Consider the following 21,189-nt stretch of genomic DNA (forward strand, 5'->3'; position numbering starts at 1 on the left):
AAATGTCCATTTATATTTTGTATTGTAAATCCCCACCGCACAAAGAAGCGCGTATGCAAATTGCGCCACTTTCTCGAGAATGTTTATGAAACACTCGAAGAACTTGTGTCGCCACGATTTTATTGGCACGTACTGTGTTTCTTCTTGTCTACACTGGGCAAATATTTCCGCCAATACCCAGACTAGATTGTAAATAGCATTACACATACATACACATGTTTATGGTTCTTTTATATTTATGATTACTTACAACATTTCGGGTTACTTTTTATTGATCTTCGGAGGCTTGGGAGTTAAAGATTTTAAGTATTTCCATTTTTTCTCCACTTCTGCATTATTGTTTGTGTGTTTTTGCGCTGTTGCCATAAGTGACGCCAAACTAAAGTGGTGTCTCATTTTATGAGCATAAAAGCGGCGCTTCGTATTCCTCTTGAAGTTCTGTCACTCTAGGAGGTACTTAGAAGGTACTTCCAGCTTTCAGCATGAATTATAATCTAATGGATGCGCCATATTAAAACTTTGAATTGTCAGCGTAGCAGGTGAGGTCGCCAAAACTGCGTCAGCGAGGGCGGGATTTGAAATTTTCATAGAAGACAAATTAACGGTTTGCTTTTATTACTGCGAATTTCGAAGAGTAGCTGCTTATTTTTGGTGATTTGAGACAAAATGAATAAGTGTAGAGGGCTTGGCAGATTCAGTTTGTTTATCACGGGGCCACCGCGAGTAATTTTAGTTTTGGAACCTTCTTCGTTCGAAATTACATTAGCTAATGACTTTTAGACGATTTGTTTTCGCACAAGATCGGGATTATCTATGTTCATTATTATATCGTTTGACCAGTATTTTTATATAGTCTGTATCAAAAGTTTTGAGTTATGTTCTTTACAAATTTAGGCTAAGATAATTTTAAAGATTTTAAAACGTTTGTCAAAACTTCGTGAAAGCCAAGTCTTCGCTCCGTAAAAAATTATTATTATTTTTTATTGTTGTGGACACAGCTTACGCGGTTATAGCCGTTCTTCCTTCTCGCTGCTTGGCGCCAATTGGAGATTCCAAGTGGAGCCAGGTCCTTCTCCTCCTGGTCTTTCCCATGGAGTGGAGGTCTTCATCTCGTCCATAGGACCTAGCCAACGTAGCCGCTGTATCTTAATGTGCTGAAATATGTCAATGTCGCAGTATATCTCATAAAGCTTATCATACCATACGCCCAAAGGGCCTCGCAGAAACTTTATCTTGAAAACTCCTAAGGCCGATTCATCAGATTTCCTCATATAGCAGGACGGGAATAATGAGTGACTAGTAGAGTTTGGTTTTTGTTCATCGAGAGAGGTCTTTACTTCTAAATTGCCTACTCAATCCGAAGTAGTTTCTGTTGGCAAGAGTTTTTCTCTGTTGCACTTCAAGACTGACGTTGTTGTTGTTGCCGTTAATGTTGCGAGTGCGACGACTATTTGTACGATGACAGGAGATATTTCGTCTTGCCATCGTTCACTGCCAGACCCATTTGCTTTCCGAAGATTTGATGCATACTGAATATCTGGTCAGTTGTTGATTTTCCAGATCCGGTTTGTTGACGGTGCGCCTAAGTCTTTAGCTCAGTACGCTCGATAGAACCTCATATGTGATGTTGAGGATGCTTATCCCATGGTAGTGGGCGCAGATTGTGGGGTTTCTCTGTTTGCGGATTTGACTTTTAAAGACACTTTCCTTTTCTTTACTCGGTTCAGTGAGGGGTTCTCCGATAAGAGTTCAGCATACATACACACACTCACAAACACTTAAACACACGCGATACCGCTTACAGTAGTTGTTTTTTCAAAGAATACAGGATTGCATTTAGTAAATTCATCACTCATGGTGATTGCCACTAGAAATACTTTTAGCCACACGTGCCGAAAGCAAAGGGAAACTGCAAAAAAAAGGGAAAATATTTATTGGGATTACGAAGAGCGAAACATGCTGGGTGGATGGGCGGCTGCGCTAGAACAATGATGAAACTTTCATGTTCAACGCCTGCGGCAACGCTCTTCAAGCACACGTATTTTACGCGTTTCCATGGAAATCCGTAAAAATTTAAAAAAATCAAAACCTCGTCGTTGTGCGAGCGCGCAGCCAGAGCGATTTCCGGCACACTCACACTCACACTTTACCGTTAAATGTTTTGTTATTTTTGTTGCTTCCTTATCTGGCTGCCTTTATCTGCCATTCAATTGCGTATCCGCTTCGCGGTAAGGTGAGCAGCAGGGTAGGGGCATGAGCGGAAAGAAGCACAGAAAGCCGCATGAAATTATAATCAAACAAAGGCAGCATACTTCGGTATTAAAAACATCCTTCCCGTCAACAAAGCAATTGCAAACACTCCAGCTATTCTCTCAATTGCATAAAGAATGAGAGCATGTGTGGCATGTGGCAAGTTAACTGTTTTGTGGCACTTTGTAAAACAGCAAATCTGCCTTGCGGCGCAAAAAGGATTTCTTCGTCAAGTCTTTATAATGATTTCCGTTATTTATTTTGGTGATTTTTTCGCTGCCGCTGTCGACACGTTTGTGGCAAGGCGCGGGCTTAGCATGAATCATGGTGCCAAATAAAAGGCAATAAAAGTGAAAAAAAGATAAAATTATAAATAACAATAAAAAGCAGATAAAACTTTGGTGTTCCAATGTTCGCGAATATGCCCGAACACATGGAAATAAAAATGTGCAGAATACCTCAGTCTTCTAAGAGTTTGAGAAGAGTGGACATGCTCTGGTGAAGTTGCAAAGTTTTGCCTCAACGCTCAGTTGCGTATTTTTTCTGATTTAATGTCACACCTCGGCTTTTGTAAAAGCTTCCTATATAACTTTTATGTTTTTCTTTGTTTTTTGCAGAGTCGTTGAGCTCCTACTCGACCACAACTTCAACGACGACGGTGTCGCCATCGAACCTGCTGCCCTACTTCGACTTCGATGTGCCGCGCAACTTGACTGTGACGGTCGGTCAGACGGGTTTCCTGCATTGTCGCGTCGAGCGTTTGGGCGATAAGGATGTAAGTATCTTTACAGTTTAATTTCAAAATTTCGAAATCGTACGCAATGTTGTTATGTGTCTAATCGTTAATATATATGTATATCAGAATTCCTGACAGTTTTTGATTGGTGCAAAGTACATAAAGTTTCAATTCCAGTAGTCTAAGTGCCAAGAAAGTGGTTTCGAACGCGTTTTAGGTATAAGCGAATGCCATTAACCCAATGTTAGAGTACAAAGCGAGAAAAATATATCCACTTTTTAGGACCCCTAATGTAGTTTATTAGAAACTTTTAATGAATTCCACGAGAACAACAAGTTGGACTAAAACACGTCTGGATGTCGTCTTATCTTAAATTTACTATTGAAATTCATTGATATTTTCACGCTCAAAGAGAGCAATTATATTTATGGTGTTTGGTATGAATTTTCTCTCCTTAAGGGGGTGCCTGCTTGAGAAGCTTCAAAAAATCGCTTATAAATCGGCTTAAATCTCTTTAAAAATAATCGAAGAATATGTCCACAAAGTGTTAGACAAATGCACATGCGAGATGCCTCGAGCAATTGTTCCCCAAAGACAGAATATCAAAGATTTCGTATCCAAAAAACTTGTGACTGATGTTTAAATATACAGCTGTAAGCCCTAGGAATTTTGCTTTCTTCACTTATTTCTTCCCCTTCCAAAAAAATTGTTTAAGCCAATAAAGCAGCTCCCCCTTAAGGACTATTTAAATTTGCAGAGCAAAGACCATGCGCCACTCATTTCTTTACTTCTAGACCCGCTAAGCTGGTGAAACTTGCACCGCCAGCGTTTCCTTCGCTCCTCTGCTCAGAGCAATCATAAAAAATCACTTTGACAAAGTAGAATCGCAAAATCCATGGCTCACGATAAATCAACCCCACTTTAGACTCACGCGATGACGAAGTCTGCATTATTAATTTTGCGAGATAAAAAGAGCAGACTGTTTAAATATCTTAAGAGCGGGACGTTTTGCCTACGAAGCTGTAAATCTCATTCCGGTTGCTGGTACTCGCTTACACAGAAAACAGCAAGCAACAACAATAAAAAACTGTTAATTTGTCCGTGTTGCTAAAAATAAATGCGTTCGCAAATCAACTGTTTTACATATATATACAAAGTCATGCATACATAGATGTGTGCATACTTGAAGACATAGATTTTGGGCAGGAATAGTTCGTATCAGTCAGTTACTGTTTAGTTTACAACTAGTACGATGCCGAGCAGTTGCTTTTTAGCTTTTGGAATATGAAGCTCCTTTATATCGTTGTCCTGTGCACTGAAGAGCCAACTTCCGCTTAGGAGGCTGAACGAGCTGAGCAACATTATAACGAAGCATTATCTCCCAGAGACTTCGTAAAACGAAATCAGTGTTTGTGTGCGAAAATCAGCTGACGAGTTAAGCTTGCCTGCCGGTCGATCCTCGGAGTAGTCTGCGACTGGTTCAGCGACCGCGGAGTTATAACTGAAGAATTCATACACAAGGAGCATGCGTGTGTCTGTGTTAGTGCGTGCGTGCGTCTGCGGCATAGCAAATGGCATGCAACGTGATTGATGGTTCATAAATTAGTCATTTTGGGCGGTTGTTGTCAATCCTGTCGTTATTTCGAACATCGCTGCCTGCCGGTCATGGCGAACACAAAATAAATCGCAAAACGGCGAAGAAAATAAAGGGTGCGAGAGTGGAGGAGAGCGTGAGAGATGGGCAGCAGCGAGTGGCTTGTTGCCTACCGATGTTTCTTCTGCACCATTGTTGTTTTTGCTGTATCTTCATGTTGACAATTTGTCGTGCGCTGCCAGAGCGATTTCACTTCGCTCCATTCGGACGTACACAGGCATAGAAGATTGAGCGGCCCAACAGCGGAGGTTATTTCATWGCGTATGTGTGTGTGTGGGACATTTTGTGCTGGTTTTGTTGGATTTCGGTGCGGCATGCAGTGCTTGTGATGTTGACATATTAGCGTAGCCCCGAGGCCCGACATGAGGCATATGCCCAACTGGGCGACGGGCGCTGCCAAGAGAAAGAAACGATTACCGTTGCGAAAAGTAGCATCAGTCGATGAACTCACAAGCCGCATTTGTAAGGTGAAAGCCTTATTCAAATCACACACACACACACACACTTACACATATACGCAGCTTACGGCGCACTTTGAGTGGACATTGGCGCCCAAATGCGTGACCGGCTAAGATAAAGTGTAATGATGTCGACATTCATTGCGTTGGCCATCGATTGAAGCAGACTAACTTGTAAATAAATAAGAAATGCATGCATGTGTGCGCATAGAATGTAAGGGAAAGCAGAAAAAATGCAAACAGGCAGCGAAGCGAACAGGCCAAATGGATAAGCCGAACGCAAAAGCGATAAGCAGTCAGGACATTGATTGAAGTGCTATTGAAAGCGACGGTGGCGATCAGGATTACGTTGATTTAAGCTGAGAAATTAAGACTGGACCGTAATCAAATGTGATGCATGAGCGATGCTTAACTGGCACCCTTTCAACACCGGCGCCGCCAGAGTCAGTGAAGTCAAGGACGCGCAAGGCGTTCAAAATAAATGGAAATCTATACATGCCAGAGCGCACACAATAACACAGTTTCTTACTTACAAAAAGCGTTCATTAAATTTAAATAAAAAGCCGCTTAAAGTAGCCGCACGCGCTCGCTCTCAAGCTCGCATATTTCCACTACTTAACTTTTTCTTTATATTAAAATTTTCGAATTGCTGAATCGCCAGTTGTCGTGCCTTCTCAGAATTGATGATTATCGATGACACTTGCCAATTAAGCAATTCAGATTTCAGATTTGGTTTAATGGATTGCTGATAATCCCGGTTGACTCATAAGGAACTGGGAAACGAGGATCGACCGTCTAAATTTAAGGCATTTTCAGTTAATGTCAGACAAACATAGATCACACTGTTAGAAGACACACTTAAAAGACAGACGATTTGTTTCACATATTCTAGACTGTGCGGTGAAACTGTAGAGCTTCTCTTTTCAGAAGAGTCATGAAGGAACCTTTGCGGACATTTTTCGATCCTTTTTTTAAACAGCCTTGAGATGCATGCTGCACCTTTCACTTTCACTTGTCCTCACAAAATGCCTCTTTTTCTCGGGATCATATTCAAAGATCAATGACTCTGGGCAATTAAACAAATACTTAGTCGACAGTGTGTTTTCCGAACTTTACGCACACGAGTCACATTGTCGGTGTTTGTCATGGTCCTCACCAGCGACCACTTTCAAAAGCCTTCCAAAAAGGCCTGCTACCACCGAAACATACCAGTTCTTGCTAAAGAAATATCTGGGTAAGCCTGCTTGATCATATCAAACGCCTCTGTCGCAGATTTGCCGAGTTTCACACAGAATTTAGTCGCGTTCATCTGCTCCAACGAACGCTGCATTTTCGGCTTGCACCCCACACAAAAACACGTCGCGCGAATTTGTTTGTCCTGACTCTCCAGGTGGGCGGAGTAAACTGACCAGCCGCTCATTTATTAGCTGGAGTGCCCTCTACCGAATCCAGTAGGTGCGCGCACGCTTCGAAGTATAGTCGCGGCGGAAGAAAATCCGCCTTATTACTCTCCGGAGAAACTCTGCAAATGTCGATAGCGTAGTGTTTGCTATATACTTTACTTTTTTGCTGAGCGTTATGAGATCATTATCTACACTAATTATTTTACAAATATTTATTCCCAGCACATTCCTACTTTAGCAGTTAATTACTCAGCTCTGCCTACTTTATTCACTTCACCAGATTTACATTCCATTCACGTTTATCCATCTCCAATCGTTACATTACATTGCCGTTAACTTAACAATTCCTTATTTAATAATCTTCTATTGTGGTGGTCTCACGATGTAAATAAGTTGGAATTTCTCCCACCCGAGTGCTGCCCGCCCGCTCCGCATACCGATTATGTAACACTCAATTGTTTTGATTTGATATTTTTTATTATTTTATTCTTGTTGTTGTGCAACGCTCCGCTGACCAACTCCCACGCCGCCAATTGAATATTTTTTCCGTGCACAAAAAAGCTCGGCAATAAATTAAGTTTTCACTCGAAAATTTATTATCAAAACAGAAGAAATAAATAAACAAGAATGGAACTTACATTGGTGAGTTGTCAGCGGCGCTTCATGTCTCGCTTACACGCAGGTTTACTGCCCTGAGGGAATTTCGTAACAATGATGAACAATAGCTTTGCTTAATTTACATTGGGGTGTCCTTAACTGATGTCAAATTTGTAAAGAACTCCGCACTTGAGTACAATTAGAGATTGACAGTATAAAGGAAATAAAAGAAACCGTCAGAAAGATTGTTTATTATTTCATATGCTTTTTAAGACTTCAAAGTCAGCACATATCTTAGCAGGCTTCAACCTTATTCCTTCTTTATTGGCGTGGACGCTTGATCAGGCTGCAACAATCAAAGCAGAAATTTTGCCAGCGCAGCATAGATGTTATGTCAAGATATTTGAGGTTGAAACTTATTGGTTAGCCTGTCAATTGTCAAAGTTTGCATTTTCTTCGTTCTGATCCAGTACTTTTACCAATTCGTATCACCAAGTGAACAAGTTCTTCTCATTGTCGCCAAGGTCCCAAATGTTGTGAGAATTTGTATCTCTAACACTAAGTCTAAGAAAGCCTACCAAGATATATACACTTGATCAAATTTAACCCGTATTGACATTAAAAAGCACTTTTGCGTGTAGTTTTATACATGTGCATGCCGATAGAGACATGTTCTAGTTCTAGACTTATTCTAGTTTTCTTATTATAATCCTCGACTGAGAAGCCTTTCAGTGCCCTCGTCGAATTTTAGTTTTTTAATCTTCGGTTTATACTGGGACGCCATTCGGAGAATTTTTAAAAAGTTTAGACGTTAGTTTTATAAACCTAGCAATATTTATGCGTTTGTCAGGCATCTCATTTGCGAACTCTACTTGATGTCGGTTTTGCAAAAGACGCTTCATATTTAAAATAGTAACCAAAATGCATTGTCAGGCTCCACGAGAGATGCTAAGATCATCCATCGATGGCAAGTATCCAATGTCTTCGCAATCTTGACTGAATGCTTTGTTTCCATCAAGTATGTAACGGCGGGACTCCACAAAACACTTCTGTAACATTATCAACCAGTTGGCTGCCTTCATTCTACTGGGGTTGTTACTTACACACAAATTGATATATGGCGATTAAACACACCAACCTAAAAAAAGGTTGGACCTCGCTAGGAAAAACATTTTATTGATTCGGCACAGTTTAATGGACCACTCCGGGTCAAATTTGATCAGATGGTAATTAATTGTGTGAAGTGTCTAAGCTGTCAATATCTTGGAACATTCAAGAACAAGGCTTAATTTCAGAAAAAAAAACAAATTTTTTAAACAATAAAATTTTGAAGCAATATTTGAATATAATAATTTTTATAGACAAACGAACACACGTACCAGAGATACACACATGTTACAAAAAACAGAGACTAGATACAGAAAGAGAATAAAATAAGAACACAAATCGCCTGTTTTCAATTTATCCCAAATGATTTTGTGGACCTCGATAGCTTTTTGACTCTTTGCTCGAAAAGTTCTCAATATTTGAATTTCCAAATATTTCACATTCTCACAAATACATTCATCCATCTAGTATATATATCTACATGGTTCTCACATCAATGTCGGAAAACCCTTTAATGCCAGAAACAACGCGAAATTGAACCTCCGTAAGCGCTATGGGCGCAGCACTCCAAGCACACGTTCACCTATATTCGAACTTTCACACCAAAAGCCACGGAATGCATGATCTCCGATATTAACCAACTGTCAATGATGTGCCTTCCTTACCCCGACCGCTAGTCACTTTCCCATCACGCAGCTAAAGCATCGTTTCGAATTCGTAGAGGCAACCCTCGAGCGGAATCTCAATTGTGGCAGACGTTGTCAGTTTATTGCAGTGGAAGGCCACAGCTGAAGCCACAGCCGCCCCCTTGCAGCTAGCCATTGCCCGCGGTCCTTTGCCGCAACAACTCAATGTGTCAACATCGTCGGCACCGAAGTTGCCATTGTCGCCGCAACGTTGCAACTCAATGCCGCTTAGAGATACGGGCAGCTCAGCTCTCTCCAGTGTATTGCCGATGTGCACCGGTGGTATACTGATGGCAGCAAAGGTCGGCGGTATGGGTGGGCTGGGGTGATAGGGCTGTTGCGGCGTGTGCGTTTCTGAAGCTTGCGGTGCAATGCCAGTTGTTGTTGCCTGCTGTTGTTGTTGCTGTGTCATGTCAGCCATATCGGAGAGCTGCTGTGCGAGCTGTTCGTTCTGCAGCCGTCGATTCGGGCGAAATTGGAAGGGTTTGCGGTTTTCCAATATTAGTTTGATGTCACGGGCCGATTGCCACCACCTGCAGTTGAGAGAAAGGTGGTATGAGAGAAACGTGTAGGAAATGAGCAAAATGTGCACTAACGGTTTGACAGATGTGGGATTTAATGTGACGTATGCCTAATATCCGCTACGATAATTAGCAGACCATGTATTCGCCCAGAGCCATGGCAAGCAGAGCGTGTCGAATGAGTTCGTGTTAAATGGTATTGCATACTACTAAGTAGCAGAAGCCGTTCTTTAGCCGCAAGTGTCGAATATGATCAGCGCCGCTGCCTGAACTTATTGTATATATTTCACTTTAATTAGCTGCCAAAGGAATTGGGTCAAGAGTCGAATGGAGAAAGTATTAACATTTCAAAAGTGGTGATGTTTTTGCTTGTGCAAATAATTTGTGATCAGACTTTGAAAATAATATTTAAGGTGCACGCTGCTTGGATCCCCTCTGTCGTTTTGAAATGCTTGTTTTTCATCGGCCTTTTTAGGCAAAGAACAAAAAAAGTCCGCAGGCCACATCTGGGCTGTAGGGCGGCTGCGGAAGCGTTCGAATACCGGCCTTGGTTAGGTAGCTGTTCACACGAAATGCTATCTGGGTAAACCTGCTCGATTATAACAGACGTCATACAGAATTTCATCGCGTACCTCTGCTCTAACGAACACTGCATTTTCGACTTGCACCACTCTTAGAAACACGTCGCGCCAAAATGTTTGTCCTGACTCTCCAGGTGCTCTGAGACAACTAACCAGCCGCTCGTTTTTTTTAGCTAGGAACGCCCTCTACCGAATTCAGTTCTATTACTTTCCGAATCAAACCCGGTATTTCTTGAAATCCACTGAAGCAGACTTCACAAGTGAGCATAGTTAAACTTGACTAAGTTTGTGTTCTAGAGTTTGGAGTACAAAACAATTTTATGGGTTATGGGTCGGCCTGAATAAAAAAATGATTTTAATATCTACATACACGCTGTGATTTCTTGTAAAAAGGTAAAGGGCTTTGAAAGCTGTGTGTTGTGAAGTTTCAAATAATTTCACTTTCAAAAGACATATAGTATTAATGATTTGCAGAATCATTGCTTTCAGAAAGACACAAAAATTTTATTTGCCGAAGCTCAGGCATTCATCATGTATGACACTCTGGTATTAAAATTCAATAGCAGTGCTTGCATGTCCTTCCGAAATAGAAAACCGACTGAACTTTTCCACGAAAAACTCACCCGTCATATTTCAAGAGAAATCTGTGAAATCAGTACACTTTGCCTTAGCCGAGTGTTGTTCGAATTCGTGGAAAGCACTGTTCGGGAGTAGTTATACAATGAAATTCTTTGATGTTCTTATACTTAATTAAGGGAATGAATCGGAGAAAATGAAACTGCCTTTGTTGCGGGTTCATATCCAATTAAATTAAGTTCGCAAATTTTTAGCAAAGCGTCATGAAACTAATAAAACTCACTCTCAAGGAGATTGTCGAAGCGCCAACAGTGGTAGGGACATACACACTCTCAGAAAAAACAATAAAAACCAAACATGTGAAATGTTTATGGTCTCCAGGGAGACGTGGAAATGATTTCGCAGCTTGCAACTAATTGAGTTTGCATACAAATTATAACGGTATGTCGGTGGTGGAAAATGAATGCGAGGACGGGTGTATGGAAAAACGTTGCACATATGAGTACAGTTAGCAGTGACAACATTGCTGTTGCTTTAGCTGTTGTTGCTGCATGAGGGGATGTAGTCTTGTTGTCTGCAACTTTTTGACAATAAAATCTGAAACGAGCTGCTGCAAGTGCGCACACACACACACATCTTTCAACTTTTAGTGAGACTTACTTGCCACCAGAGAACATAACTGCTGTCGCATGGGATGTGCAACCCTGCATACCCAAGGTGGAGCACACAGCACACTCATAAATGCACCGACAACCAGCTCCAAAGCCAATTGGGAGCTTTTAAAGCAGCGAACAACAAAAAACGCTAACAAAAATAAGTCAACAATGTTTGCCACGCTTCACAGTTAATCCTTTTCATTCGGCAGCTTGACTATTTGACTCTCATTCGTGCTTATCTCTGCAATTTCGATATAGTGTGTTTTTGCTTTTGACTTTCTGTGTTGTTGTTTGCATACGCTACACTGACACGCGCTGGCTGCAGCTTGTAATCTGTGCTGTTATCGCGTTGCAAGCGTCCAACAAAAAAAAAAAAAAACAACAAAGAACAAAAATCAATTCGTGGAAATGGCAACTGAACTCTGCAATGAGAGTATTTTGTTTGAGAATGCATAGTGGAGCAATGCTGCAGCAACGCAAAGAGGAAGATAAAAAAAAAAAAAAAAATACGATGAAACCATCGTTGTTATGGCAGTATGTGTATCCGTGGCTTTGGCTGCTCAAGAATTAATATTTTTGTCTGTCGCTTATCGCACTTACATATACCAGGGGCTCAACTGTGACTTGAGGATCATATAAATATTTACGAGGTAAATCGTAAGCTGAAACAAATAAAAAATATCACTTTATTTATTCAGGTTTTTTTTTTTTTTGAAATTTCTAAAAATATATAACATACCGTTGTGAATAGGAAGAATATCAGCCAACCCTTAGTCCACATGCGACTCAGAAGCCAGGATTGCCCCTGCAAGAAATAGTATTGTATGCCAACGAGCAGAGTTCCAATTATGCCGAAGGCGACCAGCGTGAGCAGCGAGAACATTTGGCAGTCCTCCTGTAAGGGAAAGTATAGCCGTTGGGAGTCTATATAGTGAATCTATTTACAGGGACTTAAATACATATTTATATGGGGCACGCCTTAAAGTATGAACAGACAAAAATAAGAGATATGCTCGATATCTTGATCAGGTTGACATTGCTTCTTGCGTGAAGGAAAATCTAAGACAACTGAGGTAATCTTTTTGTCGGTTCACACTCACCTGCAAAGCGCGACGGCTCATTGAGCGGGAATACCACATTCGCAGCGATTGAAAGCACGTGTATCTGTAAAAAAAACAAAAAACTTTATTCAAAATATACCGAAAGCATGATTTTCCAATAAGAGTGCAGTGATTTATAAAGAAATAAGTACCAACTGTTAAGAAAATTAAATTTTTTTATTTAGTGTTAAGTACAATCAATACAAATAATTTTTAAACACAACATAGTTAAAATGGCATCCACGATACCTTTTGCTCGAACGAATTCAGTGAACCCAATTGTCGAGTACTTTTTCCAAGTCACGAATAACACGTAAAATATTGCCTTCTACCAGACTCTCGGTTTATTGCCAAAGACCAATTCTTGGAGGCCATTCAAAGTGGCAATTTGCTGAAATAACCGAGTCTCCAAACCTTTCTCGCAATAATTCGGTTGTTGCACGTGCTGTGTGGCACTTAGACACGTATTGTTGGAAAGACAAACTTCTTCCAATTGCGGCCACAAAGCGCTGATTATCATCGATTTAAACCGCTCTCCTTCATTACTAACGTTGTCACCAGCTTCATTTCGAAAGAAGTACGGACCGATGATTCCGCCAGACCAATCTGTCAATTTAGGTGAATGTAATGGTTGTTCGTGACTAATTTGCGGATTTTCTTCGCACTAGGATCGACGGTTTTGTCTATTTACCGCACTACTCAGACGAAAGTGAGCCTCGTCGGTGAAGATGATTTTCTGATAATCTGTATAGTTTTCAAGTTGATCAAAAATCAAAAATCAGCAAATACACGACGCTACAATTCTTGAGTGAGACTCATTTTGTACGGATGTAAGCTCAAATGATTTCTCAAAATCCGCCAGGTTTTTGTGTGAGACAGTCTCAATTCTTGCGAACTTTTTGAAATCGGTCTTCAGCAACACTGGCCTGAACGGTAGCATTTTCTTCATTATATCGAACAGTTCTCTGATCAGCACTTGAACACAAAGAAAGTGAACGCTTCAAGTTTTTAACAATTCGACGAATAGCGAGCACAGGTGGACTATTAATACGACCCTATAATGACAGAAGCGCATGACAAGTGGAAACTGGAGAACGATTATTTTGTGTTTTGGGGAGTGAACTTTAGCACGAAGTAGTCGAGTGACACAAAGCTTTTATTGTAGGCTCATATCAAAAGACTTGAAGGATCAAATACGACGATTACGCCAATACGTGAACTAAATTTTTGGTGACTACGAAGCTGTATTTACGACTGGAAAGGCACTCGTGAAAATTCACTTTTTCATGTATCTCAAGGATACCATCAGCTTGGTATACCCAATAAATTGATAAACCTCATTTCACATAATGGCAAACGTAAGAAATGTGTTATAAATTGGAAGTTCTATAACAAGTGAATTTGTTTCAAAAACGGACCGGGCTTTCAAAGGCAATATATATAGAACGAAGTGATGTCGCTTGGGATGGTCGACAGGCTTCAGTTCTTGTACGGATACAAGCTTTATAGCTTCCATAGCGTCGCTCCCTCGACAGAGCTGTAAAAATCTATCGCACACTAATCGCTTCTGTGCTCTATGTAGAGCAAGAGCAAGAGTGTAGTGCCGACGAAAACTATAACAGAAGCAGAGGCGGACCAAAACTTAAATAGGTTGAACGTGTAGGCCAGGGCACTGAATCGCTCGAGCAAGAGACTGAAATGGCTGAGTAGAGAATTGAATTGCAGCAAGCGTAAACGCGCAACGGACTGTGGAGCTGATGCTGATCATGAAAGGTATATAAAATGAGTCATTACTGCGGGCGAGGCATGCGTTCATGAATATGACGTCGAAACTGTCTAACAGTAATCATTAGATTACTTTAAAGTGAGCGGAAACCGAAAAAGTTGGATCAAAAGGTGACTATTTTGAAGGCGATTATAAAGATTTATACAAAATTACGCGAAAATGTATTTTTTTGCCAATTCTGGTCAGATATGATCTGAAGCTGCATATGATATGTATGCAAACATTTGCAAGATTCATTTTATATCGGCTGGTGACGGAAGAATAATCTTCTGTTCCATACCGCTATATGGAGGTGAAAATAATTATAAATATTTATTTAAATTATATATTTTCTATTTAAATTACATTTTGTGCTAAAGAGAACCCTATAAAAATATAAATATTTTTTTAGAAGAAATCAAATAATCCAGCTTGACTCAATTAATAAAATGTTTTAATAATATAATCAACAAACACATTTGTGAAAGCAAAACAATGTTTTTTTTAGAACAAGTTTGAAATTCATAAGCAAGTTTTGTAGATGAGAGAATCAGTCCCAGCTGTGTATGTATGCGGTTGGAATATAATGTAGTTATCTAACGCATTTGAAATGGGGCAAATGTAAAACCAAAGAGCTGTATACTCAAAAGAGCAATAATCATGCGTTTTAGCTACATACACATGCAATGTATATATGTATGTATACATGTGTGTGTGTGCCCAGAAGTTCTATAAATAATAACAGTTAAGCAACTATGCCTTTATATAACCCACATGCACAAAAATATAATTTAGGTTGATTGGGGAGCATGTCAGTAACAGGTTCTTTGAAAACCAAATTTTGCATTTTCTAGATTTCTCTCTTCAAAAGACCACGCATCAAGCTGGTACGCACCTCAATTAACAACGAAAGTACTAGTGTTTAGGAAGTATTATTGTTTTCCCGAAATTGAGAACCACCCTAGCATGAGTACATATGCGTTAACTCAATAAGCCGTACAACACACACACTCCGCTCTCCGCTTGCAAGGGTTCGCGGTTAACTTGATAAGTTATGACTTTGCAAATCAAAGTGTGCACTGACAGTCCGCGCTTCGCTGAGCAATCGGTATTCCTAATGTGAACCACAAATCGAGCGTGTAAAGCTGCCGAATTTGCTTGTTCCACACATATTTGGCCGATTGTGGATCATTTTGTATGACTAAGCAGAGCAACAACAAATTTGGCTAACAATAAAAGCCAACATGTGTTACAATTTATTTGCACACACATACACACGCAAATGCGACCATATGTGGTTGCGGAATACAATTTTTCAGCTCATTTGGCACCGTTACTTGCGTTACTTTCGCTATACCCATTTTCAACAGCCACTCGTCCGGCTAAATACTCCGTTGGGGCGGTTATGGGTGGCCAGGGGAGAGTGGTGGCGATTAGGCGATACATTTAGGGCACTCATATGTAGCCCCGCTACTGCTGGGATATATGTGTGGAAACCCGAACACGAACAACTTAACAACGCTTCAATGAGCAGCAGGCGCTGGCTGATTGTTTGTGCTGGCAACGCCCCCACATTTGGCCCAAATGCCTGTTAGACGATGTTAGACGCACACCCGAGTGCGTGAAATAAAGCGTACATTGTTGTTGTGTTTTGGATTTTTCTCCTCCTTTGTTGCAGCTGCGGCGCCACACACGCCCTTAGCCACTTCGGTGTTGGCAACACTCGCGTCCTAAGCGCCATTTACGGGTTTAATTTAAAAGCAAATGGCATCCCGCGCGCGCCTTTAACATTATGCCACGCCACCCACACATACACACACACTCTCAAAACCACCACTTGCGATTGTGAGTACAATGAAAACGAAAATGCAAAAATAAGAAAACAACAACATCAGCAGACATTGCGAAGTAGCACTCGTTGGGGAGGGGGGTGGGTATTATCCGCATGCAAAGCTACTCGGGACAAATGAAAGGACGCACGGCTCGGCGCTGTTTGATGTTGACCGAAGCATTGTTGCTGCTCTTGGCGTTGTTTTTGCGTTCGACGGGATTTGTAGCGGCATGGATAGCGCGTCAATGCGTCGCAGCCTACGTTCTGATGTATGGTGAAGCGTAGCAGGGGCTGTAAAACCAGCTGAGAAAGCATTTAGTAATGTTCACATACATCTTTTCAATTTCACGACAGGCAACGCAAAATCTCCGAGCAGCCGCGCTTACGACAGTATTTTGTTGCGATTTTTATTTTAATTTCTGCGCAGTTTCTGTTATTGTGTTCCTTTTTTGAATCCCCTCTTCCGTCTTGTTGGAGATTCATAAAGGGGGTTTATGATTCTCTAACTTGTTGGTATAAAGGCTGATAACCACTTGTAAATTTATAAATATTTCTAGACGTTTTTGCTGAAAGGGTGATCCAAACAGAAATTTTTTCTGTATTATTTTTTTTTTATGATAAGAAGATCTGACGTTTTCCATACAAGTTTTGTTCAGCGATTAGGCCCATTTCTGGCTCGCTTAGTATGTTACCAAACAATCTGAGACTTAGCTACGGCGAACATTTGAAAAAGATAATTAAAAAAAAAAATAAATAAATAAATGCCAAAGAGTGTTCTTTCTAATGATAATAAAGTCGTTTCCGTGCTTTTCTTTAAACAAGTAGGAAACTTTGAAATGAATCACCTGTTATATCGAAAATTCACATATTTGAGAGTACTGATTGAAAAGTTGAAATTGATCGTGTAATTAGTTGCAGAGATATTATTGTTTTTGTAAGAAGTAAAATCGGCCTGTTTCTCGAAATTATGTTTATAGAGTCTGTGCGAAAATATCTCCGAAATGACCCTCTTAGATTAGTTTCTCATGTTATAATTGAAGGAATAATATTTGTAATAATAATCTCGATTTTTGAAACTACTCTGAATAGCAATTTTTTTTTCATTAGCAGTAACTTTTTATTGGGAATCCAACATTTTTTCAAAAATTAAATTCTAACTATTCCCTCAATCATTATGTAACAATAATATTTTTTGGTATAATTGTTATTTTGTTCAACACCTGACAACTTTTTCTTGGGTCCTCCTCGGCTGCGTAATCAATAGGACCCAACAACTTGTAGTACTTAGTTACTGAACATAATACCCACTCAAAAATCCAATTAACGAAAAAGCGGTTTTTTCTAATTACAAATTGATACCCATAGATACTAAGAAAAACAAATTCATTGAACTCCTTAACTTTTTGACAATCAAGGAGAAAGAAAGCCCAATTAACATCTATGCGAGAATCCGTGAAAAAACCTGTCAATCAAAACGAAGGGCAGCTAGTCTTCACTTCTTAAGATACATACATGTGATATTCAAGCAAATCAGCAGTCAGCATCAGTTGGTCAAATATTGTCAAAACAAGTCTGGCAGCATTCTACACTTCTTTCTAAACGAATCCAGTGTCATTTGATGGTTCATCAATTCTATTTCTTACTTAGGCAGGGCATATGTACGTCAATCGGACTTTTTGATTATAATGCAAAGCCACCTAGTGGCAGAATTTTAAATTCGCGTGCTAATATCGTAAATGTTTAAAATCAAATTTTGGCAGTATAATTTCTCAAAGTATTCAGTGGAGGTTCTAATGTCATTGAAAGCTTTCTTCATGCTAGTCGCAGATCCACCTCTGCAAATGACCAGAACATCGAAAAAGTTAAAGAAACAGTGCTTGTAAATCGTCGCGTGGGCACGAAGGAGATAGCGGAAGATACCAACATCTATGATGAGACGGACGACTGAAAACAATTTGGTTAATGTTTTGGGTATGAAGTGTGTCAACGTAAGACTAGTCATTGCTCATCCAGCGTTGTCGTCAGATTTAGCTTCCCGTGACTTTTTTCTCTTTCAAAATTTGAAAAGTTCCCTTCTTGGAACGCGCCATGAGTCCACTAGACTTACTATATAAAAATCGCCAAACTGTTCGTGCTATAAAAACAGCTGTCGATATGATATTCTACGAGTAAAGAACATTAAACAAGATATCTCATTAGGAGAAAAAGTTGTCCATATAAGCTCTTAATTCAGATCGCTAGTTTGTACTGGTCGTTCAGAGAAATGAGCACCTTTTCGGTAAGAAAAGGACGAGATGGCCGGATTGAGGATGGAGTTGTCTAAATCAACTTAGTTCTTCACGTTGTTCATTTAAGTGTATCTTTTATAGGATCCACGACGTTTCCTTCTGTGCTTTTACAAACACCGTATCAAACTTAATATACCCTATGCGGGATATAAAAAGGTTGCACCGATCTGGGTAAAAATTATTTTTACCATTCAGTTTGTGCCCGCAGGTAAATGGACCAGTCCGGGTGAAATTTGATCAAGAGTGTATGTGCTGAATACACATTAAATCGCAAATTCAAACACATATTTTCTAGTAATGTGCCATCCGCAGATCGCAGGGCGTGGTGTGCCCACCATTAACCAACTGCCGAATCGAACGCTCGTGTTTATCGCGCATATTTTCATAATTCCGCATGCGACAAAATGCAAATAGAATTATGTTTTAATTACTTAGCTGCCATTGTCAATATTTGTGTAAGAGTGAATATTTCGGTTCTTTACAATCGCGCTGCTCCCAGTTGAATTCATTGAATTCACCAGCTGCTGTAATCGCGATTCATTAATTAGCGCAAATATTTTCCAATTACCGAACCGATATGTGAAGATAAACAGCGCGTAAATTGCACAGGCGCCAGCCCACCCCCTACATACTCACCTCAGCGTCTGCACGGTATTGTACTGGAACTGGCACAGCTCGCAGACGGTGCTCCTCGAGGTGCTAATCCAGCGCTCCAGGCAGTGGATGTGCACATATGTCAGCGATCCTTTGCACAAACACGGCGAAACTAATCTGCGCATAGAAATATTTCAAATTAAATTGCATTCACATAAATTAATATATTTGAATGTGTGCTTTTGTATTTGTTGTAAATATGCGTTAATGCATTTGATTAAAAATCGCTGATAAACGCTCGCCGGCAGAGAGATAACACGCGCTGCAGGCGACGCCGGTTACAGCCGTTTGTGCTTTAATATTGAATAAATTTTTAGAAACAACAACAAGTACAAAACACAGAAGAAAAAAATAAACAACTAATTATTGCCACTTTTGTGTAAATTTAATTAAATAGCAAAATATGGCAAATAGTGCGAGTGGCAGTTTTGGTTACATTATTGGTTGTAGATAATATTTAACTAAGCGCTTAATATTTCATGAATTTTCATAGTTCTCAAAAATTTTGCGCTGTTCTATTGTCTAAGCGCTTAAGGCCTCTGACTCAACATATTCCGTTACACGCGCACTTGCGCTTCTAGATTGAAATTAAAGCGACGCAAGAAAACTCCGGGTATTACTATTACTCTGCCTCACAAACTTTCTCGAACTCCAAGACAGTAGTTAAGGATCACAAAAATCACGACGATCTTATCTAATGGAAATCTCTCCATAAAAGCGCTAAAATTCTGGAACTCTCCTCGCTGATAGTAGACATTTTTCCTACTTTTCCGCGATATAAACACCCTAGGATGCTATGAACTCTCACGGTGTCACAAAAATCGAAATCACGGAGTCATATTCATCTATAGCACTGATCTGAAGAGTTATTTCTATGATAAAACTTAATACTGAATATCTACCTGGCACAATTCAGCTCTCTGTATTCGTTAGAAACGTGTCAACTATTAGATATATTATATTTTACAAACTCTCACCTCTCGGGATCTTCAGAGTTGTGACAAATGCGACAAACGAGCGAGCCGATCGAGCGCACGGAACCTGTGGGTGTAGTCTGTGGCGCGCCTTCTACATTGCCAGCCGCTGCTGAGTCATTGCCTTCCGCTCCTGGCATAATGGCGCCATCTCGAAGCGCCGTTAAGCTCATCTGCTTGATGCAGCCGCTACCAGCCTGAAGTACGAGCTCGTGTGCAGTACGCTGACTCGAATTGCAGTCGAGCTCCACATGCGCGGTCGTTATTGTTTGCTCCGAGTGCGCCAGCAGTATGCGGTCAAGAGTCCGATTGCCGACAAATGTTTTCTCGTCCGTCTCTGGCAAGGCGAGTGTCTTCATTGCATTATTTTCCGATTGGTCGGACTGTAGCGTACAGTCGGAGTCATCAGATTTTTGGCTGAGCGGTTTATCGCTACATTCGCGGCCGAGCATATTTAAGGTTGTCTGTTTGGCAATTGCCACGAGCTCAATGGGCGACGTTGTTGTTGTCGTTGTTAAGGTGGGTTTGGTGTCCTTGCTCATGGACGGTACCGCTTTAAATCTGGCAGCGGCTTCGGCTGCTAGCACGGCAAGTCTCTGTAGGTTTAACTGCTTCTTTACATCCGCTGGCGCTAAAGGAGAGGGAGACAGTTTGTGAGCCAACTGAAGGAATATTAAATTAAAAGCATTAAATTTAAAAGTCTTGCTGTCTGTTTGTTCCACTCGTGGGTCGTTTTTGTTGAACGACATGTGCTGCAGCTAATTAAAGTAATTATAAGTGCCTTCCACTCATGCAACGTGGAACTCATGCTGACTCTTCGACGTATGTCAACATCGCAGATCTTACTGAGTTTCCTTGAACGAGCGTAAAAGCATTTATATAAGTGTGTGCGGGGAGGTGGAAGCTGCATTAAGCCACATCTGTCGTCTTTATGTGCACATCGTAACATTCATGGTGGTCCTTACCATCGTGAGTGGTGCCCCTGTTGTCGTTGACTTTTTTGGTATTCTCTGCATCCATTCTGTTCTATTTCTTTTAGCTTGATCTTATTATCCGCTTTCGTGTTTTGCTCGCAGCGGATGGGATGCTTCCAGTTCGTATGTGATTTTTATATAATTTTCTTAAATAATTTACGAACAATTTTGAATCAAATTTGCTATTCAGTCACAATACCTTTTGTTTATGTTTTTTTCCTGTATTTATTTCGTTCAGTTTTTACTTAAATTGCAAAGTTCATAAACTTTTCGATTAAATGGTTCCTAGTGTGTGAATAAGTCAAGCAAGAGTTCGTTCTTCAAGATGTTGCTGATCAGATACGAATATTTCGATAGCTGGTTTGAGTTCTGGGTGTT

General features: G+C 40.4%; 2 protein-coding genes across 2 annotated transcripts in view; one reads left to right on the forward strand and one right to left on the reverse strand.

Annotated features, from left to right (window-relative positions):
• Nucleotides 1-21,189, forward strand: part of LOC108974545 — a 158,236-nt gene that overhangs the window by 89,809 nt on the left and 47,238 nt on the right. Inside the window, exon 2 of the mRNA XM_018942450.1 lies at nt 2,868-3,025. Coding sequence (XP_018797995.1) covers nt 2,868-3,025 — 158 coding nt within the window. The remainder of the gene's footprint in view (nt 1-2,867; nt 3,026-21,189) is intronic.
• LOC108974544 lies at nt 8,443-21,016 on the reverse strand. The gene is made up of 7 exons (XM_018942449.1): nt 20,803-21,016; nt 19,841-20,468; nt 18,846-18,980; nt 12,326-12,389; nt 11,965-12,120; nt 11,826-11,887; nt 8,443-9,424 (listed from the first exon to the last, which is right to left on the reverse strand). Exons 1-7 carry the CDS (start codon nt 20,855-20,857, stop codon nt 8,902-8,904), a joined length of 1,623 nt encoding a protein of 540 aa, XP_018797994.1. The 5' UTR covers nt 20,858-21,016; the 3' UTR covers nt 8,443-8,901.

This window comes from Bactrocera latifrons, unplaced genomic scaffold, assembly GCF_001853355.1.
Source record: "Bactrocera latifrons isolate USDA-ARS-PBARC rearing strain unplaced genomic scaffold, ASM185335v1 scaffold_56, whole genome shotgun sequence".
In the NCBI taxonomy this organism is placed as follows: Eukaryota; Metazoa; Arthropoda; class Insecta; order Diptera; family Tephritidae; genus Bactrocera; species Bactrocera latifrons.

Coding starts and splice junctions, on each gene's coding strand:
- LOC108974544 (XM_018942449.1), bottom strand. CDS start 20,857: ATGGATGCAGAGAATACCAAAAAAGTCAACGACAACAGGGGCACCACT. Junction 12,121..12,325: donor TGAGCCGTCGCGCTTTGCAG/GTGAGTGTGAAC, acceptor TTTCCCTTACAG/GAGGACTGCCAAATGTTCTC. Junction 9,425..11,825: donor CAGTTGAGCCCCTGGTATAT/GTAAGTGCGATA, acceptor TCTCAACTGCAG/GTGGTGGCAATCGGCCCGTG.